This window comes from Xenopus laevis, chromosome 9_10S, assembly GCF_017654675.1.
Source record: "Xenopus laevis strain J_2021 chromosome 9_10S, Xenopus_laevis_v10.1, whole genome shotgun sequence".
In the NCBI taxonomy this organism is placed as follows: domain Eukaryota; kingdom Metazoa; phylum Chordata; class Amphibia; order Anura; family Pipidae; genus Xenopus; species Xenopus laevis.
The window spans coordinates 86,796,872-86,820,673 of record NC_054388.1 but is presented as its reverse complement, the minus strand read 5'-3'; the positions used below and the strand labels follow the sequence as shown (position 1 = coordinate 86,820,673).

The 23,802-nt window shown below is 37.7% G+C and overlaps 1 protein-coding gene across 1 annotated transcript; it reads right to left on the bottom strand.

Moving 5' to 3' along the window:
- Positions 1-487: 487 nt before the first annotated feature.
- Positions 488-19,725, bottom strand: LOC108703107 (phospholipase A2). The gene is made up of 4 exons (XM_018239088.2): positions 19,490-19,725; positions 8,785-8,950; positions 4,100-4,206; positions 488-787 (listed from the first exon to the last, which is right to left on the bottom strand). The coding sequence occupies exons 1-4, from the start codon at positions 19,527-19,529 to the stop codon at positions 615-617; spliced, it is 486 nt and encodes a 161-aa protein (XP_018094577.1). The 5' UTR covers positions 19,530-19,725; the 3' UTR covers positions 488-614.
- Between the last annotated feature and the right edge of the window lie 4,077 nt (positions 19,726-23,802).

The following is a 23,802-nucleotide window of genomic DNA, read 5'->3' as shown; positions in this document are numbered from 1 at the left end:
CTCCACAATTCAGTGAATGCAATTAACTCACTGAAATTGCAAACTCACTGAACAGTTATGTCCCATGTGGCCCTCCCTTAAAGCAAAACGATACCCCCAAAACAATGTAGGTCTCTAGAAAAAGATATTGCATAAAACAGCTCATATGTGAAACCCTGCTTCATGTTAATAAATAATTTTTATAACAATATACTTTTTTAGTAGTATGTGCCATTGGGTAATCATAAATAGAAAACTGCCATTTTAAAAAATAAGGGCCGCCCCCTGGGATTGTACGATTCACTGTGCGCACAAACATACCAACAAACTATACATGTTAGGTCACATGAGCCAATTAACAGACAGAGTTGTGTCTGTTGCTGAAGTATTCATTTTGGGGTATAGTTTTCCTTTAAAGTCACTGACTAACTTAGAGTAGAGCTGAAAAGCAGGAAGTCGTGTTCTGTTATATTAGAAATCCAGTCATTCCAGCCTTTCTAGTTTGCATTTTGGCTAACTATGTTAGAAACATGTTTTGTTTTGCACAGTTTTTAATTTTTACACTGAACTGTCCCTTTAAGACGAATCCGACTACTACTGTTGTTAGGCTAGGGCATTTTGTGCAGAATAGATGTTTAGTCAATGTCCGAAAACCAGTCATCACTTGTTTGGCATGACGGTGTACGTTTCTTGCAAAGGAAATTCGGATACAAGATGTGCTTGTAGTTGAATCTGGTTTTACTTAAGCAACTGGCAAATTCACTGTCACATTTGCACACAGTTTTTTGGCACCAATCCTGCATGTCACCTAAAAGGCAAAACAATGTTTTACACTTCTAATTCAGGACAGATACAGTATATATACAATATTTCTAATATTATTATTATAATTATTATTATTCTATAGCAATGACAGCTATATAGTGCTTCCCAGAGATTGCTCATTATTCACATAGGCACCTGTCCTAGTGGAGCATGGGACTTACACTAGGGCAAATTAGCCTGTGTGGGGAAACTGTAGTATATGGAGGAACCCACAAAAACCTCTCCTCTTCATATTTGTTGGGCAAATCATTGACCAGTTTTTACAGTCAGAGACCACCCAGCATTGGCTAGCTGTGAAGCACAAGATAACTTAAAATCCCTCACATTTAGTGATTTGCAAAACTGGACTGCGCCTTTCACTGCAAAATGTGGAAAATTTGTGAAACTGGGTCATTTTGCAAAAATTCATTGGAATCAATAGGAAGGTGAAGTTATATTGCAGTTAAAGCATTTGTTTCTTTGTATTTTCAATACATTGCCCTGCCTTGCTAGAAAAGCTTCTTTTCACTATTCTTTAAATGTTGGTCATATAAAAAGATGCTCACATTTTGCCACGGTCTTACGAATATGGGGGTAGATTTATCAAAGAGTGAAGTTAGAGATCACCACAGTCTGCTAGAGTGAAATTCCGCCACTCTCCATTCATTTCTATGGAATTTTGATAGGGGTATTTATCAAAGGATAACGTTTCACTTTCACCCAATGATAAATACTCTTTTAAAAATCCCATAGAAGTGAATGGAGAGAGGCGGAATTTCACTCTAGAGGACTGTGATGATCTCTAACTTCACTCTTTGATAAATAAATCCCATGGTGTCTGGACAGCCTCTAAGAGCAGACTGGGAGGTCTCTGATCTAATTGGTTGATGTGAAAGGCAAAAAATAGTAGCGCTTGCATTTTTTTTCTGTTTTTTTTTTCCAGCACAAAAGACCACTTTTTTTTGCCACTGGCAAAACTGTACCAGGCAAAAAAGGTTCCCATCCCTACTCATATTGAAAGAACCTGACCTCCCAGCATCATTTTGAACAGCAGCGGTCCCCAACCTTTTTTGGCCCGGGGACCAGTGTAGAGCCAAATTTTTTTTTGCAGGGGTCGGCGTCCAATTCTGGCGCCGCGTTAATTGTCCCCTAGGCTCGGCGGCCAAGTTCAAGACTGTCCGCGGCCCGGCAGTTGGGGACCTCTGTTAAACAGGATCCTAATAGTTAAAGGTCCAGGCACTATTACATTTTCCAAATTACCATTTGAAGGTTGATCTATAGACTCCATTTCATTGTTACAAATAAAAATGTAAAAAAATCGAATGTGATTAACCCTTTGCCTACCAAGCATGTATATCTTTATGTGACATCTGTCTACCAAGAATGCAGCAATGTTCTTTGGCAGCTAGAGTTTCTCTCGTCACTGTCAGCTGTTACACTGTACAAGGTTTAGCAATCTGGGGACCTCTCATTAGTGCCATTAAGCTGTGTGTATTAAGCTCAAATAACTCAAAAGAGTGTGAAAATTCAGCATCTAAAAGCTGGAGATTTTTATGTAGTCAGTGGGAGATATCCTAGGCAAAATTCCAGCGATTCCAGTAGATTGCGAATTTGCTGGAGTTTTTTTTCAAGTTTTTAGTTAATATGTGGACATTCAAGCCTGGTGAGTTTTGGTTTTTTCAAATAAAAAAAAAAAAACCTTAAATTAATAAATTTGAATTTTGATAAATATTCCCCATAGAAAACACTTTTGAAATTTTTTTTAACATTCTGTTTATTATTTTCCCCCCTGGATCAGATATGTTTATCACTAATTGACCACTAATTATTTTTTTTGTTATTTCATTGATTTGCATAATTTAATTTGAGTTTTGTGGTTGTATTGCATTTTTATCCCTTCATTATTGTTTGTTGCTAGTGTTTCAGCATTGTTTTGAAGCTTGTTTTGAAGACCTGGGTCTTTCCGGATAAAGTTTACTAGAAAGTCATGTAAACATTAAATAAACCCATTAAGCAGGTTTTGCTTCCAGTGAGGAATAATTATATCTTAGTTTGGATCATGTGCAAGGTATTGGTATCTTATTACAGAGAAAAAGAAAATAATTTTTTTAAAATGGATTATTTGGATAAAATGGAGTCTATGGAAGACAGCCTTTCCATAATTTGTGGGATTCTGGATAACAGGTTTCTGGATAACGGATCCCATACCTGTTTTTGTCTTACTGATTCATGGAGTCTGCAGAAGGCTAAATAAAAGGTATTTTGTCAAGAGCCAGAACTGAAAAATGTGACTGAAATAAAGAATAAAGCACCAGTAAAACCAGAATATCCGTCATTTAGAAGACACTGGATGTTACTGGGCTTAATTCATTGTAATTACTGCAAGTGACTTCCTTCCTAACTTCTTCAAATTGACAGTCGATTTTGACCAACGGAAGCTCATTCTATAAAGGGTTCAGTAATAATTCAATCTTTAATTTAAAATGTTCTAGAAGGTCATTGTGTTAGTTTGTGCATGACACTATGTATGGGACCTGTTATCCAGAATGCTCAGGACATGGGGTTTTCCGGATAACGGATCTTTCTGTAATTTGGATCTTAATACATTTAGGGGCCGATTCACTAAGCTCGAGTGAAGGATTCGAATGAAAAAAATTCGAATTTCAAAGTATTTTTTGGGTACTTTGACCATCGAATTGGTTAAATTCGTTCGAATACGAACGAAATCGAACGAATCGAACGAAAAATCGTTTGACTATTCGACCATTCGATAGTCGAAGTACTTTCCCTTTAAAAAAAACTTCGACCCCCTACTTCGGCAGATAAAACCTACCGAAGTCAATGTTAGCCTATGGGGAAGGTCCCCATAGGCTTGCTAACCTTTTTTTGATCGAAGGATTTTCCTTCGATCGTTGGATTAAAATCCTTCGATCGATCGAACGAACGTTTAGCGCTAAATCCTTCGACTTCGATATTCGAAGTATTTCAATTCGAGGGTCGAATTTCGAAGTATTTTTAACTTCGAAATTCGACCCTTAATGAATCTGCCCCTTAGTTTACTAGAAAATCATGTAAAAATATTAAATCAAATTTAAATCAAATAAACTCCATAGGCTGCTTTTGCTTCCAGTAAGGATTAATTATATCTTAGTTTAGCTCAAGCACAAAGTTATTTTTACAGAGAAAAAGGAAATATTTTTTTTACATTTTATTATTTTACTATAATGTAGTCTATGGGATATTATCTTTCCGTTATTCAGAGCTTTCTGCATAATGGGTGTCTGGATAATGGATCCCATACCTGTATTATACGTACCGCATTTTACAGTCTTGTCTTCACAGGTCCAGCTGTAGTGTCCCAATTTGGTTTTGCACCCATATCTTTCTGCAAATTCATAGCAACAGTCATGACTATGGCAACACCTTCAAAGAGGGAAAATGTTTTTATTATTATGACTTTTGTTGTGTTAGGTACAGCTTGATACCTCCCTTGTGTACTTACATGGAAGGACATTCAATTTTACCTAACTCATGTTATAAATCCCTTGTTTTTCTAGTCCTAACATGTCAGGTATATTAATATTGGTTCTTGTTCTGCTGTGACAATTATAACAGTGGTGATGAGAAAGTCGGGTGGTTTTATAGACCATGGTTAGTATTACCATGTCTACTGACATGTCAGCTCTGTGAAGATCAGGAATTTATTCTTAATTCTTCAGCACATAGAAGCTACATTACAGCTACATTACAGCATATAAAATAAGTACATATGGAAAAATAGCTTCTAAGTTCCTATTAAAATCCTTCAGCGTTTATATAAAGTAGTACCATAGAAACATTAAATACAAAATAAAACATATTTATAAGAGAATTGAAAAGAAGCCAAACATTCCAGCACAGATAACATTTAGTTCTATTGACCAACAAATCTGCATAGAGAAAATGCCTGAGTTTAACCCCTGCAAATCTACACAAAGTCCTTCTGCTGCAGAAGTTTTCTTTCCTCTGGTGAAACAGTAAGGTATACGGATATGGGTGAACCTTTCCACTAGTGTGACATTTATTTGCTTTGGTTACTATAATGTATCTGTCTAGGGACTCTAGCTAGTATTATTAACTAACCAGACAACTAACTAACCTGACAATGCTCTGTTTTGGTAAAAATATTTTGTTTTCTACAAGGACACTTAAAAAATGGATATGCCCAGGAACACTAAAGGACAATGACATTTTATCTTTCACATTCGATGCAAGGTTCTAAATCTAATTTAGATAAATCTGCCTCGTCAGTGTTGTGTCTGCAATAGTGGAAAGAAGAGTTACAATTATTGCGGCAACTTTCAAACTGCAAAAACGTTGGTAATAAATGTATTAAAAGTTGTTAAAGGAATTTTTGTTTAAAAAAGTGTTCGCAATTTTTTTTCCTCTAAGGCTTTTATTACATTTCCCAGAAATGGCTGGCTCATCATGGCAACTGATTAAAATCAGGCTTGGCAACATATGTACTTTGATTAGTAAGTCAGCCTTGTTGTGATTTGCATTTGTGAACTGCTGGGAGTTGTAGATAATCTCTGCTATCTCCACAATCATGTAGAATTGTATAACAGTCAGTTGCTTATAAGGCAATTTTTAATTTGGTCCAGATCAAGAGAAAAGCGCACATAAAAAAGTTCAATTTTACATAAAAGGCAACCTTGACAGTTGCTACTGCTAGACTAAAACTTCCATCAAACCTAAAGAACAATACAAGATGTAAAAAAAATTACAAAAATAATGTATGTTCTAGAATCTAGTATATTCTACTAGGCAAATCTATTATTTTTAGGGGGATGGATATTGTTTAAAAAAAAATGCAAACAGGTAATTGGCATATGGGAATATTTGACCTAGCTAATCTTCTTTAAAAGCATCCTTCCTAATTTAACTGACTGGCTGATATGCAAAGTTTAAAAATACATGTATGGGACATGGAGTTTATTCATTAATGACATGGAGTTAATGAAACTTTTTTCTGTGAATGTATTTTCTATATGACTTAGCTGTTGATACATTTATAGACAGTAAAATAATATGTGTAAATGAACAATATCCAGCACCAGAGAGATTGATGCTTTTGATGGAGAGCTTCAATTTGCTCAGATCAAATTCACATTTATCAACAGTTTTCCATATTGGCACTCCCAGTGAATCAGGCTTTCTTTGCCCTTTAGTGATGGTTGGGAATATGTTATGTTTCCATAAGTCTGCATATGGGGACATAAATAGCAAAATCATAGGGGTCCATGCATAAGATCAACCCGCAGAGGCCACATCCTATTTTAATAAAGCATATACAAATAATTGATTCAAGAAGGCACAGGCAAGGCGAGGGCATGACTCCTTATTTATTAGAAATACATGTAAAGTTACTTTATAGTTCTCCAGGAAGTTGTATTAACTGTTCTGCATTTATTGATGCTCTGAACTTTGACCGGGTGCCTAAATCAGGCATAGTTCTGCTTGTCTGTTGAATGTACCAACTGAGTTGACCTTTCAGACTGTGGTGATGCCTCCCCTACCACCCCAGCCTTTTAAGAACACTAAGAGGCAGATTTACATAGGGTCAAATATCAAGGGTTAATTAATCCTCGATATTCGACTGCCGAATGTAAATCCTTCGACTTCGAATATCGAAGTCGAAGGATTTACATTCGAAGTCGAAGGATTTACCGCAAATAGTTCGATCGAAGTAGCCAATTCAATGGTCGAAGTAGCCAAAAAAAACATTCGAATTTTTTTTTATTCTATTCCTTTACTCGAGCTAAGTAAATGGGCCCCTAAATGTTCCCATTTAGACCACATTGCTCCCAAATAAATAACACAGACACCAGCTTTTTATTGAGTGAGAGATGACCACAGCTTTACTAAGCACAGCACAAAAAGCATCCTTGCTTATAAATACCTAATTACCAATGAGTATGCAGTATGTGTAACATTCTGGTTATTTTCTAGATTCTAGCAAGCTCAGCAATACTGCCATAGCTGTGACAAAAGAATAACAGAAATGTAAAAGAATTTTATAGAACTGCATAAAATTAAAGTACGAGAGAACAAAGGCAGGAGAGGGACCAAAAAGGCACAGGTGCACATTCTCTGGTTGCAGTGTCCGACTGGCCCACCAGGATACCAGGAAAAGTCCCGGAGAGCCCAGGTGTCAGTGGGCCCTCATGCCGCTAAACATTTGGCCTGTTTCATGGTCATTCCCTATTTCTATGAGAAAAAGAGGCTAAATAGATGAAATAAATATAGTATGTAAAGAAAATAGACTAGGAGAATAGAGGCTGAGTGAGAAGAGGAAGAATAATAGTATTGAGAGTGGGTCCCTGGTCTAAGGTTTTTGGGTGGGCCCCTGGTCTAAGGTTTTTGGGTGGGCCCCTGGTTTCCCAGTCAGACATTGTCTGATTGTATGGGGGTTACCATGTTTTTCATGTATAAATGGGGGGTGCATGCGCTGATATAATCGCATGTGTAGTGATGTGATGATGTTTCGGTCGATGTAATGATTTTGGGGGTGGAGTTATTATGTCTGCTGTAATTCGGAGAATTTAAGGCCAGTTTTTCAGAAAAACTGGGCAGTCTGGGTCAGAACGGCACAGGTAGCAACTGTAGCAACTCCCTTTGTGATGTGGTGTTTTTTATTTTACACACAAATTACAGAACTCCAAGGTTTTGGTCGTTATTAGGACCTTTTTCATCCTTGAAAAAGGTCGTAATAAGGACCGAAATGTCACTCCACCACTTCAGTGATGTCACAGATAGATGGGTTGGACATGCAATCGGCAAGTCAGGTAGGGTTAGGGCTGGGAGAAGGCAGGATTAGGTGCAGAATGACTTTTTTAAAAGTTGGTGAGGAAGGGGAAATGGGAACAAAGCAGGGCTGCTCCTGCCATGAGGCAAGATGCGGCTAGTTACCAAGGAAGGCAAAAAGCTGCCTCTGGTAACCTTAAGGGGGTTGCTCACCTTTGAGTTAACTTTTAGTATGATGTAGAGAGTGATATTCTGAAATATTTTCAATTTATTATTTGTGATTTTTGAGCTATTTAGCTTTTTATTCAGCAACTCTCTTTTTGGTTGCTAGGGTCCAAATTAGCCTGTAAACCATGTATTGATTTGAATAACAGATTGGAACAGGAGAGGGTCTAAATATAAAGATGAGTAATAAAAAACAATAAATATGTAGCCTTACAGAGTATTTGTTTTCTAGATGGGGTCATACTATAATATACTAAATACTTAAAGTTAACTTAAAGGTGACCCACCCCCTTAAGAAACATATTTCTGTTTTTTAAAGGTGATGCAGCCCCCCTTTGACTTAAGTTGTAAGCATGGAGTGGGAAAGGGGGTGGCATTGGGCATTCAGCTGCACTGGAACAAAGGAAGCACTCCTTAGGGAAAGTAGCATGGGGTCTCCACAATCTATAGTGCTTTTGACAATTCAGCTGCTGTTACTACAGTTTAGTTTGATGTCATACTGAATAGAACTGCACCAGGTACTGAAACTGTAATTGTGTTTGTTACCTGCGCATAGGGTTGCCACCTGGCCGGTATTTTACCAGCCTGGCCTGTAAAAATGATGGTTGATCCCAATGTTATTAAAAAAGATAAATATATAGGAAGGCCGGTATTTTTTTTCAGAAAAGGTGGCGACCCTACCTGTGCATCATTTCTTATTGTGGCTTGTAAGATATTTTGTATGCCCTTAGCCCAATAGATGAAAACTAAATTAGCCACAGAAATAGAAAGCAGAGTTGGCAAGATTATTATTATACAACTATTATTACGCTAAGGGGTTATGTAATAAAGGACACTAAGTTTGCCCAGGAGCACTAACCCATAGCAACCAATCAGGAGGAAGCATTTACTGGTCACCTGTTTAAAAGCAAATATCTTATTGGTTGCTATTGGTTACTGCTCCTGGGCAAACTTAGTGGTCTTTAATACAAATGGGGGTAAGTTACATACCAGTCAGTGTTATCTTTTGGCACTCCTTGTCCTCCTAGTCCACAGTGACATCCATATCCAATGTAATGTAAACCAGAGCGGCCAGTTCCACAGCGAATGGTCCCAGCTAACTCAAGTAGTCCTCGCCGCTGCAGTATATGAGGTTTGCTCAACTCTCCATTCAAGCCTGTGATACGTAAAATTAAATTAAAATACATAATTGCCGCCTTTTGTACTGGACAAAACGTAATTGCTTTTTGAACATGCTGCATATTACTTTAATTAGAGACATATATGACATTTCTTGTGGTTCTTATTAGGGTTGTGCTTTGTGAAATCCTTTTCACCATTAAAGGACCAGTAACATCAAAACAAATTTAAAAAAAATTTGTTAGTATACCACGAAAAAAAAAGCACAAGACTAATAAAACTTTAAAATTGCACAGCCTTTATTAAGAAATAACTTACCAAAACTCTGCTGACGCTCCTCTTCAGAAAAGACGATCCATCGTGCGGCGCTCGATTTCTCCTCCCTGCCTTCCTTATAGGAGATAGCCAGGGAGGAGAAATCGAGTGCCGCACGATGGATCGTCGATGTGTCGCCTTTTCTGAAGAGGAGCGCAATCGGAGTTTTGGTATGATATTCCTTAATAAAGGCTGCAATGAACGGGTGCTCTATGTATGTATAATAGTTGGGCATATAGTCACATAGCCCAAATACAGACAAGTTAATATAAGTTAAAGTACTTTTCCTAATGACTACCACAGTAGTGCTCCTACTTTTTTTTGCAGCTACATAACAAAAGGTCAAATAACTTAGTCACCAGTAACAAAATGTCTCAGAAAATCACTGCATCTAAATTATATTACAAATTAATTTTAATGTTTTCATCTTGAATTTTATTCACTAAATACCTCTTTAGGTTATTGGAGATCAAATGCTTTTCATTTAACAAAAAAACCTTTTCTTTAAAAATGTTCATATGTTTAGTTGCGTTAAGTTGATGAATACATTTCTTGGCACAATAAGTCCATTATGTGTGTTCCTGATATTTACTTAGCAAGGACACACCTGCGTGTGCTCTAAGGAACCCTGTGTTATTATTCACTTACTATTCATGATTTTGCTAACGTGAATTTTCAAAAAATCAGTTAAACGTTAAAAAAAATAATGCCTTAAATAAAAAGAAAATGGCAGAATTGCTCAGGGAAGTAGTTTGCATATGTAATTCTTTTTATGAGGATTTTCATTCACTTTAAAGACACGAGCAATCCTCCTGGTGTCAGTTTAGATACGATTAGCTTTTGAAATGTGCCCTGTTTATTAAGAAGATCTGGATGGCACATTCACAGAAAGGAATTCTTCACTATCCTCATTTACAACTGAATTACAGAAAGGGGAATACAATGATTTAGTGTTTTTATACCAGACAAAAGCTGAATGTATGAACCTGCTCAGGTGTGACTTGCACAGATGTCTGAAAAAGCTGGAGCATCTGATCGCTCCTTCTATATAAATAAGGATGCACCGAATCCACTTTTTGGGATTCAGCCGAATCCCCAAATACTTTGTAAAAGATTTGGCTGAATACCGAACCGAATCCTAATTTGCATATGCAAACTAGGGGGCGGAAGGAAAAGGTGGGTAAATGTTTGTAACTTCCTTGTTTTGTGCCAAAAGTCACGTGATTTCCCTTCCCACACCTAATTTACATATGCAAATTAGGATTTGGTTCAGCTATGCACATAGATTTGGCCAAATCCAAATCCTGCTGAAAAAGGCAGAATCCTGACCAAATCCCGAAACCGAATCCTGGATTCGGCGCATCCCTATATATATAACAATGTCTTCATTTTGAATTCACCAATAAAATCTGAATTATAGGCCTGACAAAATCTATAAAAAAAAAACAGTGTTAACTTTATAAACAAATTGGTTCTGCCAACTACTGTTAATGGTAATAGTACCTGGTAACCAACTATAACATAAAAACATTCTGCATAATATAAAGGATTGATTACTGGCACATCTCACCAGAGCAAATACTTGTAAACAAATGCCTTACAGAGTTGGTATTTCATTGTTTTATTAAATACAAAACTGAGGGATAATCTGCACACTCAAGAACAACTTTAGATACTCACAGGGGATAGAAAAAACAGGTGCTCCTGAGTACAATTTTACCAATAGCATTAAAAGAAAAGGAAAGAAACTCTTCTTTAGTGATGGGCGAATTTATTCGGCAGGCGCGAATTTGCGCGATTCGCCTCCAGCGAATAAATTTGCATAACGCCGCGAAAATTCGCCCGTCAAAAAAACATTTCGCCGGCGTCGGAAAAAAACGGACGCCGGCATCAAAAAACGGGCGCCGGCGCGAATTTTTCCCCCATCACTACTCTTGTAGGGCACACAAAACCATCTCAAGATACACCCCAGCGGCAAATATATTTGCCGCTGGGGTGAATCCTGAGTACTCTATAAAAAGAGTTTCCTTCCTTTCTTTTCACATCATATTATTTATTAAATAAAAAGCCAACTAAGAAGGACCGTAAAGAAAAAAAAAAACATTATGCAAACCATTTTCAGAGTTGAAGCTCCATTAACTAACCCAGACTGTCTGGAAAAGGTCTTCCACAAAAGTCTCTGCTCAGTCAAGAAGAAGACTTGAGAGAAAAGTCAAAAGAGCCTAACAATTGCATTGAAGGAGCTGCAGACTTCTGTAAGTGTAAGTAAAGATCAATCAACAATAAGAAGAGCTTTGTATAACATCAATGGCAGGTGGCACAAGAGAATTAGGAGTCATTACTCATTAAGAACAATGTGCAAGCACCTCTGGAGTTTGACAGAAAGCATAAGAATGACCTAGTTGCAAATGTGGACAAAGGGTTTTGGTCAGATGAAACCAAGATAAAGTATTCTGGCCAAAGTTCAAAGCAATATGTGTGGAGCAAATCCAAATCTGCCTATACAATACCTCCAGCGTTATGCTGTAAAGCTGCCTATCATCAGCCTTGTTAAAATCTTGTTAAAATGAGAGCCTACAAAAGAATCTGTTCCAGTCTTCCAAAAAAAAACAGAAGCAAATGTGTTTTTATTTCAGTACAATGGTCACAAGTAACAATTAAGTAACAGAGTGGTTTAAGAATAAAAAGTTGAATAATTGCCAATTCAAAGCCCAGATCTTAATGTAACTGAGAAAACGATGTGCTTGAACGTCGCCCAACTTACCTTAAAGGGGAATTGTTACTATTATAAAATGCCATTAGTAGATGTAATATTTGTTTCATAAGCTGTTATGCTGTAAATCGCTGACCTTGTCTAACTGCTTAATTCCACCACTGCTCAATTGCACTACTGACAAAAAGAAGAGGTACACCAATAAATATTTATATCGCAAAAACAAAAGCAAAAGATTTCTAAAAATCATTATTAGGCAATCATTAGGCTTATCAGAGAGCCTGATAACCAGGACACACTCTCAGAATGTAGACATGTTATAGAGATTATATAGGTTTGTGTTGGAAATAACAACGGGTCAGTGAGAATTTTCCTAGACTGGTGGCTACTAGTGCCTGGGCTCACTTGGAAATTCTTTTGTACTTTGGAAAGCTAGTCCAACCCTCTTTTGTATTTAGAAACAAGGTGGAAGAGAGCACATTAGGCCCAGAAAGCTTTACATGTTTAACACAAAAAAGCAATTACAGACATTTCGGGTAAGATGGTTTCGTATACAGATACTGTCAAAGTCTTTATCAAGGGTCAAAGTTAAAATTCTAAGTAAAAAATATTCGAATTTCGAGCTATTTTTGTGTAAAATCGACAAAATTCGATTCAAATTTGAAAAAAATTTGATTATTCGAATATCGAAATTTATCATGTACTGTCTCTTTAAAACTTTGACTTCTACCATTCGCCATCTAAAACCTGCCGAATTGGTGTTTTAGCCTATATGGGACCTCCTAGAACCTATTTGGACTAATTTGGTGGACTTTGAAAAATCAAAGTTTTTTGGGGCAAATACTTTGTTTCGAATTTGATTGAATGCGCTAAAACTTTGATTCGAATGATTCAAATACAGCCTATTCACCCGAATTTGAAAACTTCGATTTTTTTAATAAATTTCGATCTGTCTTTTTTTATTTGAATTTCAAAGTTATGGGAGTTTGAAAAAACTCCCATTACTTCGATATTTGACCCTTGATAAATCTGCCCCTCGATGATTTTCTGATTCGATAAATGTTTTTTCAGAGTGTCATATTCATAGTTATCACATCACAAAGAAATACAATATACATCATTTCCAATACTGCATTAAGAACTTTCCCAGTAGATAATGACACCATTTTAAATATAAAATATTACAGCATATATAAATATTCAAGCATCAAAACAATCAGTAATAAAAAGAAAAATGAAAGTAGAACTGTAAACAAGTAAATAAAAGAAACAAGGTAAAAAAAATGGTATTGCTCACACATATGTTTCCTGAAGTGACCCTATGTTTAAAAGGTCAGATGCAGCAGTAAATATTTGACCACCCTGATTGGTTATAGTTCTTTACAAAGAAAGCAAACATCTTTGCACTGAGCCATGGTATCTGTAATCTATCCATGGCTGCTAGATCGTACAAAAGGTGTTTCTCAGAGTTGATGCTAATCAATTTCTCATTAGAAAAAAATCCAGTCTAGTTTTTCATTCACATGTTCAACTTTAAGAACTTTTCTGTGCTGTCCCATAATTTGAACCAATTTTGTTCCAAGAGTGTCCACCCTATCTCTTTTTTCCATGCCTTAATGTATCTCATCTCCAATACCTGAGTCGGAAAACTAATTTTTTATATAGGATTGATATAGCCCCTCCAGGAGTGATCCCTGGAGGGCACCAACTTGTATAAAAAGAAATGAACGTAGAGATGTAATGATATTCCAGTATATACTTGCATAGAAAATGTAAAAGTTGAGAGGCTTGGAATCCTTCCATGGAGTTGAAAATATTCCACTAAAGCTTCAAGTGTGTAATGGCCTCTTGGGGTCATTAGGGATTTCATTGTAGTAAGCCCTTTATTTGTCAACAACTGAAATTGGGTTATAGAGTGCCCTGGTGGGAAAACTGGGATATAGAAAAAGGAGTTATAAGTACTCCTTAAGTATTTTATCTCATAAAGCCAAAGAATGAGAAAGGCAAGGACTCATATGTTTAGGTCCAGGCCCGGACTGGCAATCTGTCGGAACGGGCAAATGCCCAAGGGGCCGCTCTATTTTTTGTTAACTGGGCCGCTCCCAAGCCTCTCATCAGGGGATCCCGGGGGCGCAGCTGTGGCTTCTGTCACGTTCCCTCTCCGCTTGTGTAACGAGCCCCAAAGCACTCGATGCTTCTCTCTGGAGCCGCTCTGTGGTTGGTTGGTGGGGCACCCGGACTCACTGTCATGTGCAGCGTGGAGAGAGAGAGTCAGGAGGCGACTCAGGACTCGGGTGCTGCCAGGTCTATGGGGAAGATCCAGGGCAAAGCCACGAGCTGCTGTGCAGGGCTGGGGGTGTGAGATAATAGTGTAGTACTACCAGCTTGCACACCCTGGCTCTCCGTATTGTGAAAGCCCCGTGCTCGGTGAAGAAGGCTTCGGTATCCTCCAATACAGGTAAGTGTAATAGATACAACCGGCACACGGGTCCAAAATTAAGCAGGGACAAGCCCTTGCTGTGTTTATATGCAAAGTGCAACGTTTCGAGGTAAACCCCTTTGTCAAGGTGTGAGATAATATACATATAATATATACATAGCAAAATGGCTTTCCTTGCTCTGGGGCATCTGCAACTCCCTGCTTTACAACTCCCTGCTCCCTAACTTCTGTATCAGTGACGTGTATGAGGGGCTTGTTCTTGCTGTTACTTCATATCAGGAGTATTACTGTAACAGAGACTTCTGCTCCTTTCTACTTATGTCTGTCACTGAGCTGTAATACACTATATCAGCTGTGTATATACATAGAGTGTAACACTGGCAGCTTTACTTCAATATCATGAGAATATGTGCAGGTAACAGGGGCATTAAATGTATCTGCTGTACCAGGAGTAATGAGGGGTGTCATTCTCTGCTCTTGCTTGTATTACATTTACCCACAGTGTTTGTTATATACAGCTATAGGACCTGATATCCAGAATGCTCAGGACCTGAGGTTTTCCCGATAACTGATCTTTCCATAATTTGGATCTCCATACTTTAAATCTACTTAAAGGGATACTGTCATGGGAAAACATGCACTCCCCCCACCCACCCCGGCTGCCGCTTGCGCATACGCGTAATAACGACACCCCTAAATTTCCACCGCCTTAGGCCCGGGCCTTTGTGGCCTTGCCACAAATCCAGGCCTGAGCATATTATAAGAAGTAATGTACCCCATACTGTAATGGTTAACTATCAAATCCTTGTCATTTTTAAATAAGATGTTCAGGGCTTATAATAAATGACAAATCAACAAAATGGTTAATAAGGACACACTAGATTTGCGTGGTGTCCGTAAAGAATGTTTACATGAATTACAGTTAAGTGAGAAAGGCAGCTCTTTATGGACATCATTTTTGCAGTTTTTTTTGCAGAGTACAAAACCATTGTGTGTTAACATATGGGCTGCTTTGATTTTTTTGCCCGGGCTGCTTTTTACTCCCAGTCCGGCAAGGGTTTAGGTCTAGTTTGTTTGAGTAACTACAAGAAGGCTGAAGCTACATACAGAGATGCATTCTCTAAACCAACCTACTGTGGGGGCTCTATGATATCATGAAAGATCTTAAAAAAGAAAATTTGCAAATGAGAAGGGCATGCAAAATAAGAGAAGCAAGCAGAAAGGAGGAGATTTGGAGGTATCATTGTACATTGTAAGCTAATTTGCATTTTATACAGATGGTTTTTATAATCGTATTATTGCAAAATAAAGGATAGTTGTTACAGTATATCTCAGTGCTATCACCATAGGTGGTTTTTCACAAGTTCCCAGCTCATTCAGGAAATTCACCAAATACCATATAACCAGTACTGTACTATAATAAAAAATAATACTATTATTAAAGTTTATTTCCCACAAAATGTTCTTATGTCTATGAATATGTATATTTGATGTTATTTATTTTCTCTATAAGGCACAAACACCAAATGCACCAAAAACACCTGTGCAGGTCTTTCATTATTATGCAGAACTCTTTATTGTGAATAGGACTTAATATAGTTCAAAGCAAAAATTTGATTAGATGAGGCATTGCATCTGGGTATGGCATTATTTTTTTATTAGCTATTACTGTCTTTGCAAAAACAAGCCTATAGTAAAGACCTGTTATTATGTAAATGATTGCTTTTCTGCTAAGGAATGTGCTTGTAGCTGTCTGTGAGTGTAAATGTAAAGAAGAAGTAACTGATTTCTGTTTGAGGAAATTGAGTTTATACAGTAGCCCTACCATATTTTATTAGTAGTATAAGTGACCCGGTGGGCTGCAGTCTGACTATTTGCATATAAAACTCAAGCTGAATTTTAATAGCCTTATAAATGTTAGTAGGTACAAATATACAAGCTCATCTGACTCATTTGCTCACAGAAAGCTAGAATTACATGCAAGGAATTAGAAACAGAATTACTATATTATTATTATTATTATTATTATTATTAACATGTATTTATATAGCGCCAACATATTGTGTAGCACTGTAAAGTAAATGTTATTATACAACTAAATCACATGAATTATATACATAGAACATATGGAGTTACATACATCACAATCAATACAGGTACAAAAAGGTGAGGAAGGCCCTATGCATAGGCATACAGTCTAAAGGGAAGGGAGTAATACACAAGGTGTGGGAGTGGGCAAGATCGAATTAAGTGGGTGAGAAATGTGGTATTGTATGTGGTGTTGCGTTTGGAAGTTAAGCAGAGTGAGGGTAGGCTTCTCGAAAGAAGTGCGTTTTAAGAGATTTCTTGAAAGCAGAAAAGCTGGAAGAAAGTCAGACAGACCGTGGGAGAGAGTTCCAGAGGAGGGGTGCAGCCCTTGCAAAGTCTTGAATGCGAGCGTGTGAGGAGGTAATGAGAGAAGAGTTGAGTAGCAGGTCAGTAGAGGAGCGTAGTAAGCGGTTGGGTGAGTATATAGAGATGAGTTCAGAGATGTAGGATGGGGCAGAGTTATGAAGTGCTTTGAAAGTCAGTGTTATTAATTTGAATTTGATTCTGAAAGGTAGTGGAAGCCAGTGCAGGGATTGACAGAATGGCGAGGCAGAGGAGGAGCGGTTACTGAGGTGTATGAGCCTCACAGCAGTGTTCATTATGGACTGGAGAGGTGACAGTCTCTGGAGGGGAAGGCCAGTTAAAAGAGAGTTACAGTAGTCTAGACGTGATATGATGAGAACGTGAATTAGAATTTTGGCAGCATCTGGGTGATAAATGATCGTATTTTGGATATGTTCCTTAGGTGGAAGTAACATAATTTAATAAGTGACTGGATATGAGGAGTGAATGACAGGGCAGAATCTAGGATAACCCCAAGGCACCGGGCCTGAGGAGAGGGGGTGATAGTGGAATTGTTAAATATGATGGATACTTCCGGGATGTTACTGGTGTTAGTTGGAGGAAAGAGAACCATTTCAGTTTTAGAGAGGTTTAATTTAAGGTAGCATTGCGACATCCAGGTAGAGATAGCGGACAGACTGGAGGAGATGCGAGTTAGGAGTTCTGGGTTGAGATCAGGAGATGAGAGATAGATCTGAGTATCGTCAGCATAGAGGTGGTAGTGAAAACCATACGAATTTATTAATTTGCCAAGGGAGGAAGTATAGAGGGAGTAATGGTCCCAGGACAGAGCCTTGAGGAACTCCAACAGAAAGAGGTAGGGGAGAAGATGATACTCCATTGTAGGAGACACTGAAGGAACGATTGGTGATGTAAGAAGAGAACCAGGACAGGGCTGTGTCAGAAAGGCCAAGCGAATGGACTGGAGGAGGAGAGGGTGATCTACAGTGTCAAATACTGCTGAGAGATCAAGCAGTATTAGTAGTGAGAAATGATTTTTGGCTTTACCGGTTAAAAGGTCATTAGTTAGTCGAGTCAGGGCATTTTCCGTGGAGTGTTGTGGCTTAAAACCAGATTGTAGGGGGTCCAGCAGGCTATTGTCAGAGAGAAATGAGGTTAGTCGGTTGTAGACTAGGCGCTCACGTAGTTTAGAGATGAAAGGTAGCAGAGACAAAAGTTAGGCCTGACAGACAAAAGTTATTGGGGTTAACAGATACAATTAGGGATATAAGCAGAATTACCAGAATAAGCAGTTGCAATAGATATGTAGAAGTATATGGATATAGCAGTATACAGTATAGATAAGCAGAATTACCTGTAGGAATGAGAAGAAATAGGAGTAAGCTGGCCATAGATGCAAAGATCCGATCGTACGAATCATCGTACGATCGGACTTTCCCATCTCCAGACCCGCCACTAACCATTCAGATCAAAGTCTTACCAGTCAGATTAGCCGAAAGAAATTTTCTAACCTGACCGATCGACCAAACGACCGATCTCCGCCGGACGAAAAATGTCGGGACTCTCCACACACGGTTTGAAAATCATATGAATCCTCGATTCGTACGATCAGATCTTTGCGTCTATTGCCAGCTGTTCCATGGAACTGCCTTGTTTAACTGTCATTTCTAAGCACTTGTGAAATATTAGCACTTAGGAAATGTTAGCACTCGTGCCATGCCCCAGACATGAGTGCTATCCCCAATACTGGGTCTGAATTTATATGTAGCTGATTGGGAAAACCAGAGCATAGTTAATCAATTAATCAGCTAGCACAGGGCAGAGTTTTACGGACACCAGAACCAGGTTTGGGGCTATAAAAATATCTCTTGTTCACGGAGGAGTGCCATGCCCCAGACACGAGTACAGGTACCTGTACTATACAGGTATGGGATCCAATATCTGGGAACTCCTTATCCAGAAAGCTTGGAATTACGGGAAGGCCATCTCCCATAGACTCCATTTTATCCAAATGATCCACATTTTTAAAAAGAATTTCCTTTTTCTCTTTAATAATAAAACAGTACCTTGTACTTGATCCAAACTAAGATATAATTAATCCTTATTAGAAGCAAAACCAGCCAATTGGGTTTATTTAATGTTTACATGATTTTCTAGTAGACTTAAGGTATGTAGATCCAAATTACGGAAAACTCCATTATCAGGAAAACCCCAGGTAATGAACATTCTAGATAACAGATAAATAAATAGTTCTAAAACATTTTGTTAACATGTAAAACAGTTTAATTTGCTATTGTTTCAAAGGACAGGCTCATATCATATTTTCTTGGACAACTTCTGACCCTGTTTGCAAGTTTAAACAAATTTCTTTTATCCTGCACATGCAATTTTGGTAGTAATGGAGGCTGGTAAAAGTAAAATCCCAAACTTTGCTTTTATTCACTAAACAAATGATCCTTTTTCATTTAACAAATTTTTAAGAAACAAATGTCAATCATTCATAATGCTTAGGTCAGTTAAAAACAATTCACACTAATTATAATTTTATGATTTGCACAAATAAAAAACATTTTAACAACGACAGTGAAGTGACTTTTTTGTATTAGCATTGTAGGTTACGGTTTCCACAAAATAACCCCAAATCTTTACTTTTTTTCAACTTTAGACCTTAATTAATAAATAAATAAATTAATGTTTGTAAATTGCATGTTACTTACAGGTAAACAGCAAAACCAGGGTGACTATCCTGAGTTCCATTGAGAAGCTGGCAAAGGCTCTCTGGTTTGTTCTGTCTGTTCAGATGGTACCTTCCTTATATACAGTATAACGGACTGCAGTTCCTCTTTATAGCGCCATAGCACCTTTCTCCCTTCAGACACCCTCTTCTATGGATTCCAAAGCCACAGTTGGTCTGTGCTTCCTCCCGTGTGTGCCACGAGACTGCTAGCATATCTGGAATCTAGCCCAGGATTCTGAAGCTGAGTTTTAGGAGGAGCTGGTAAAATTTCATTTTGGATTATACACAGAAGCCTTTTTGTTTGACATTGTAAATTTTACAAAGTATATGAGAGACTGTAAATAACATTGTTTTGAGGTTAAGAAAAAAGAACATTTTCCACATGCCCCTGGCAGTAAAAAATCAAAATAGAATAGTATACACATACTATAAAATAAATATTGATTATTTCCAGTATATACAGCATATATAATAAATGCTTTGCTATGCGTTGCAACCTTCACTTGGCCTACCAGACGAATAGAAGGATAGCGCATAATGGGCCTTACCCAGTAAAGGTGGCCATACAAGGGCCATTAAAAACTGCCAACAGAGCTAGTCAGCAGCTTATTGGCCCATATATTGGGCGCTCCGACGGCTTCCCCGATCGATATCTGGCTGAAAGTCGGGCAGATGTCGTTTGGATGGGACTAAAAATCCCATTGGATCATGGACCGAATCTGTTCATTGATTCGGTCCCGCGATCCAACCACCCATTTACCCTTCATTATGATCCAATCATTGGGCCCTAGGGCCCACGATCGGATCAGGCTGAATCACCCACCTCAAGGTGCCCACTCATACAGTGCTGTTTTGGCACCTCTCCCTGGAAGGTTTAATAACACATCAAAGATCCAATCTTGCTAATACAATCAACACCTAATTTAATGACATCAATGTGGATTATGATAAACAGATTATGCTGATTGTTACCTCAGGGAGACTTGCTTGTGTTATATCTTTATTATATGCAATATGTGTATATTGTATATATATATACGTTGTGATTTGTATCTAAGAATGTTGTGTAATTTACATATTACATATTAGATAGTATCAGGACATAACAAAGACAAGCTTCAAAGACACCCTATGTAGAATACAGTTGTTAAATCCCCTCCCCTTTGACCAGGGGCAGCTGGAAAAGCAAACCTTCCTGTCTACACATTGCCTTTCCCCATTCCATTGTCCTGATTCTGGAATGAACTGCCTCAGGAATCCATGCCCTACCCCCCAAGATTAATGTATCAGAACCTGACATGAACTTATGGTCAGTCTATAGGTTAATACAATAGGCTAAGTTGGGCAGAGAGTCCTGGGAGTTCCTGGAGTGAAGACATAGATGCCAGACCAAATGGAAGGATGAGTATCCGAGAGGCAGTGGATTTAGATCCAACATATACATATTTGTAATTGTCTTTGTAAATATTTGTTATACATTCTATGTAGTGTAACTTGTTTTATGTGTATTATTTCTGTAGATATGTGTCAATAGCTTTTGTAAATAAATATATATATTTTGATTGAACTATCTCTTTCGTTAATGAACCCTTATAACCAGGAATACTTATGTACATGTGTATATGAGAATAAATATACATATTTACATAAATATATCCTTGGTCAACACTGATTGCAGCAACATTCCAGAAGCTATATAGCGAAACAAGTTCCTATGTACAAATTATTCTAAATTGAGAAAGCCAGTAACTGGTAAAACATCTTCAAGAAAAACACCAGTTGATTTGACATTTCTATAGATATACCATGACCTGGATGAATGAGAATCTTCACTAACATTTTGGGGAGAGATCTGCTCATTTGGCGACATTTGGCGATATGTGCATAGTCACCTTAAGGCTGCCTTTCTATTGCTCTGAAGATTCCGGCACACTCCTGAACAATCAGAACAGCATGGCTGTATATATATATATATATATATAATACACAAAAGCTATGAATATCTTGTAAATGATATCCTTATAAACGGTGAGTTCTGATGTCATCAGTTATAAACGGTGAGTTCTGATGTCATTTCGGTCACATGACTCACTGAAACTTGTGTATTATAATTAATAAAGTACCCCCAGTTGCAAAATATGCCTCGTGCCTCGTGTTTTTATATGGTCATGAAACTCTTCGGTAACTTTTAATATCCTTATATTTTACAAGAGGGGGTACGTTATTCACTATATAAACTCAAAAACTTGCTTGAAGCTGGCACAGCACTTATAAAGATTAAAGGAAAACTATACCCCCAAAATGAATACTTAAGCAACAGATAGTTTATATCAAATTGAATGACATATTAAAGAATCTTACCAAACTGGAATATATATTTACATAAATATTGCCCTTTTACATCTCTTGCCTTGAACCACCATTTCGTGACTCTATCTGTGCTGCCTCAGAGATCACCTGACCAGAAATACTACAACACTAAGGGGCCGATTCACTAAGCTCGAGTGAAGGATTCGAATGAAAAAAATTCGAATTTCGAAGTATTTTTTGGGTACTTCGACCATCGAATTGGTTAAATTCGTTCGAATACGAACGAAATCGAACGAATCGAATGAAAAATCGTTCAACTATTCGACCATTCGATAGTCGAAGTACTTTCCCTTTAAAAAAAACTTCGACCCCCTACTTCGGCAGATAAAACCTACCGAAGTCAATGTTAGCCTATGGGGAAGGTCCCCATAGGTTTGCTAACCTTTTTTTGATCGAAGGATTTTCCTTCGATCGTTGGATTAAAATCGTTCGAATCGTTCGATTCGAAGGATTTAATCGTTCGATCGAACGAAAAATCTTTCGATCGATCGAACGAACGTTTAGCGCTAAATCCTTCGACTTCGATATTCGAAGTCGAAGGATTTCAATTCGAGGGTCGAATTTCAAAGTATTTTTAACTTCGAAATTCGACCCTTAGTGAATCTGCCCCTAACTGTAACAGGAAGAAGTGAGGAAGCAAAAGACACAACTCTGTCTGTTAATTGGCTCATGTGACCTTACATGTGGTTTGTATGTGTGCACAGTGAATCTTACGATCTCAGGGGGCGGCCCTTATTTTTTAAAATGGCAATTTTCTATTTATGATTACCCAATGGCACATACTACTAAAAAAGTATATTATTATGATAATGGTTCATTTACATGAAGCAGGGTTTTACACATGAGCTGTTTTACTCAGTATCTTTTAATAGAGACCTACATTGTTTGGGGGGTATAGTTTTCCTTTAAGTATGCCTGGGTGCAAAATGCAAACAATATATAGGCACTGAGGGACTGTGTCTAGGGTGGTAGCTTTAAAAGGGCAGACCTTGGGTGCCCATATAAAAAATTCATACATTTTACATAGTTAATAAATGAATAGATAAATAAATCTCCCTGGCTGCAGGAGACTTATGGGCAAAACCATATGCACAATGGAACATCTGCAACAGGGGTCGCACTGAGGTCTGGTGCCTAGGGCGGCTCTGGGCTCCTTTTCACTTTCTCGTCTGCCAATGCACCAGTGCACTTGTATGTGATCCCTAAACCAATAGTCAATAGTCATAGCACATGTATATTAGCCAGGATAAGTTGGCCACCATCCATGTATCAAAAATCAAACAAAATGATGTTATTTTGTATTGCTACGTGTATGGCAAGCTTTAGGCTCTTATCTTGTTCCAAGGCTCAGTAGCAGGAGCAATATCATTTTTACTGTGATATGCATCCCCAAATGCTTATTTAAATAAGCAGTTCATTTATGTCATAGGTAAGTTGCAAACTGGTATTTGCAAGTACGTATAACACTCTGAGTGCTCACAATATTACAAAACCAGTGATCTACCAGAGCTGGGAACTTTGAAAGGCTGCCAATCATGGCACACACTTTGGTTAGGAGTTTAAGTTTAATTGAAAGGAAAAATAAACATCATTATGTACCTACCATATTGGGAACTTTTTCATAATGTGTGTGCCACAGTGTATGCAATTAAAAAGCCTTTGCAGGAAAATATTGTATTTCTGTCAAATGACTGAAAAAAAATGTTAGTGAATATATGCACGAGCCATCAATACTAGAAAAGCCACTCAAGTGGTTATAAGACAGTTTATAGACCTGGGACAATGGAGTAAATCAGGTTATATATTTTTTATAAGAGAATAAAAAATAGCAGAGGTGATATGGGCAAAACCCATATATTTAAAGAAGCAAAAGTGCATATGGCAACTACTAACCTTAATATTCCCTAACCTAGAAAATAGTAA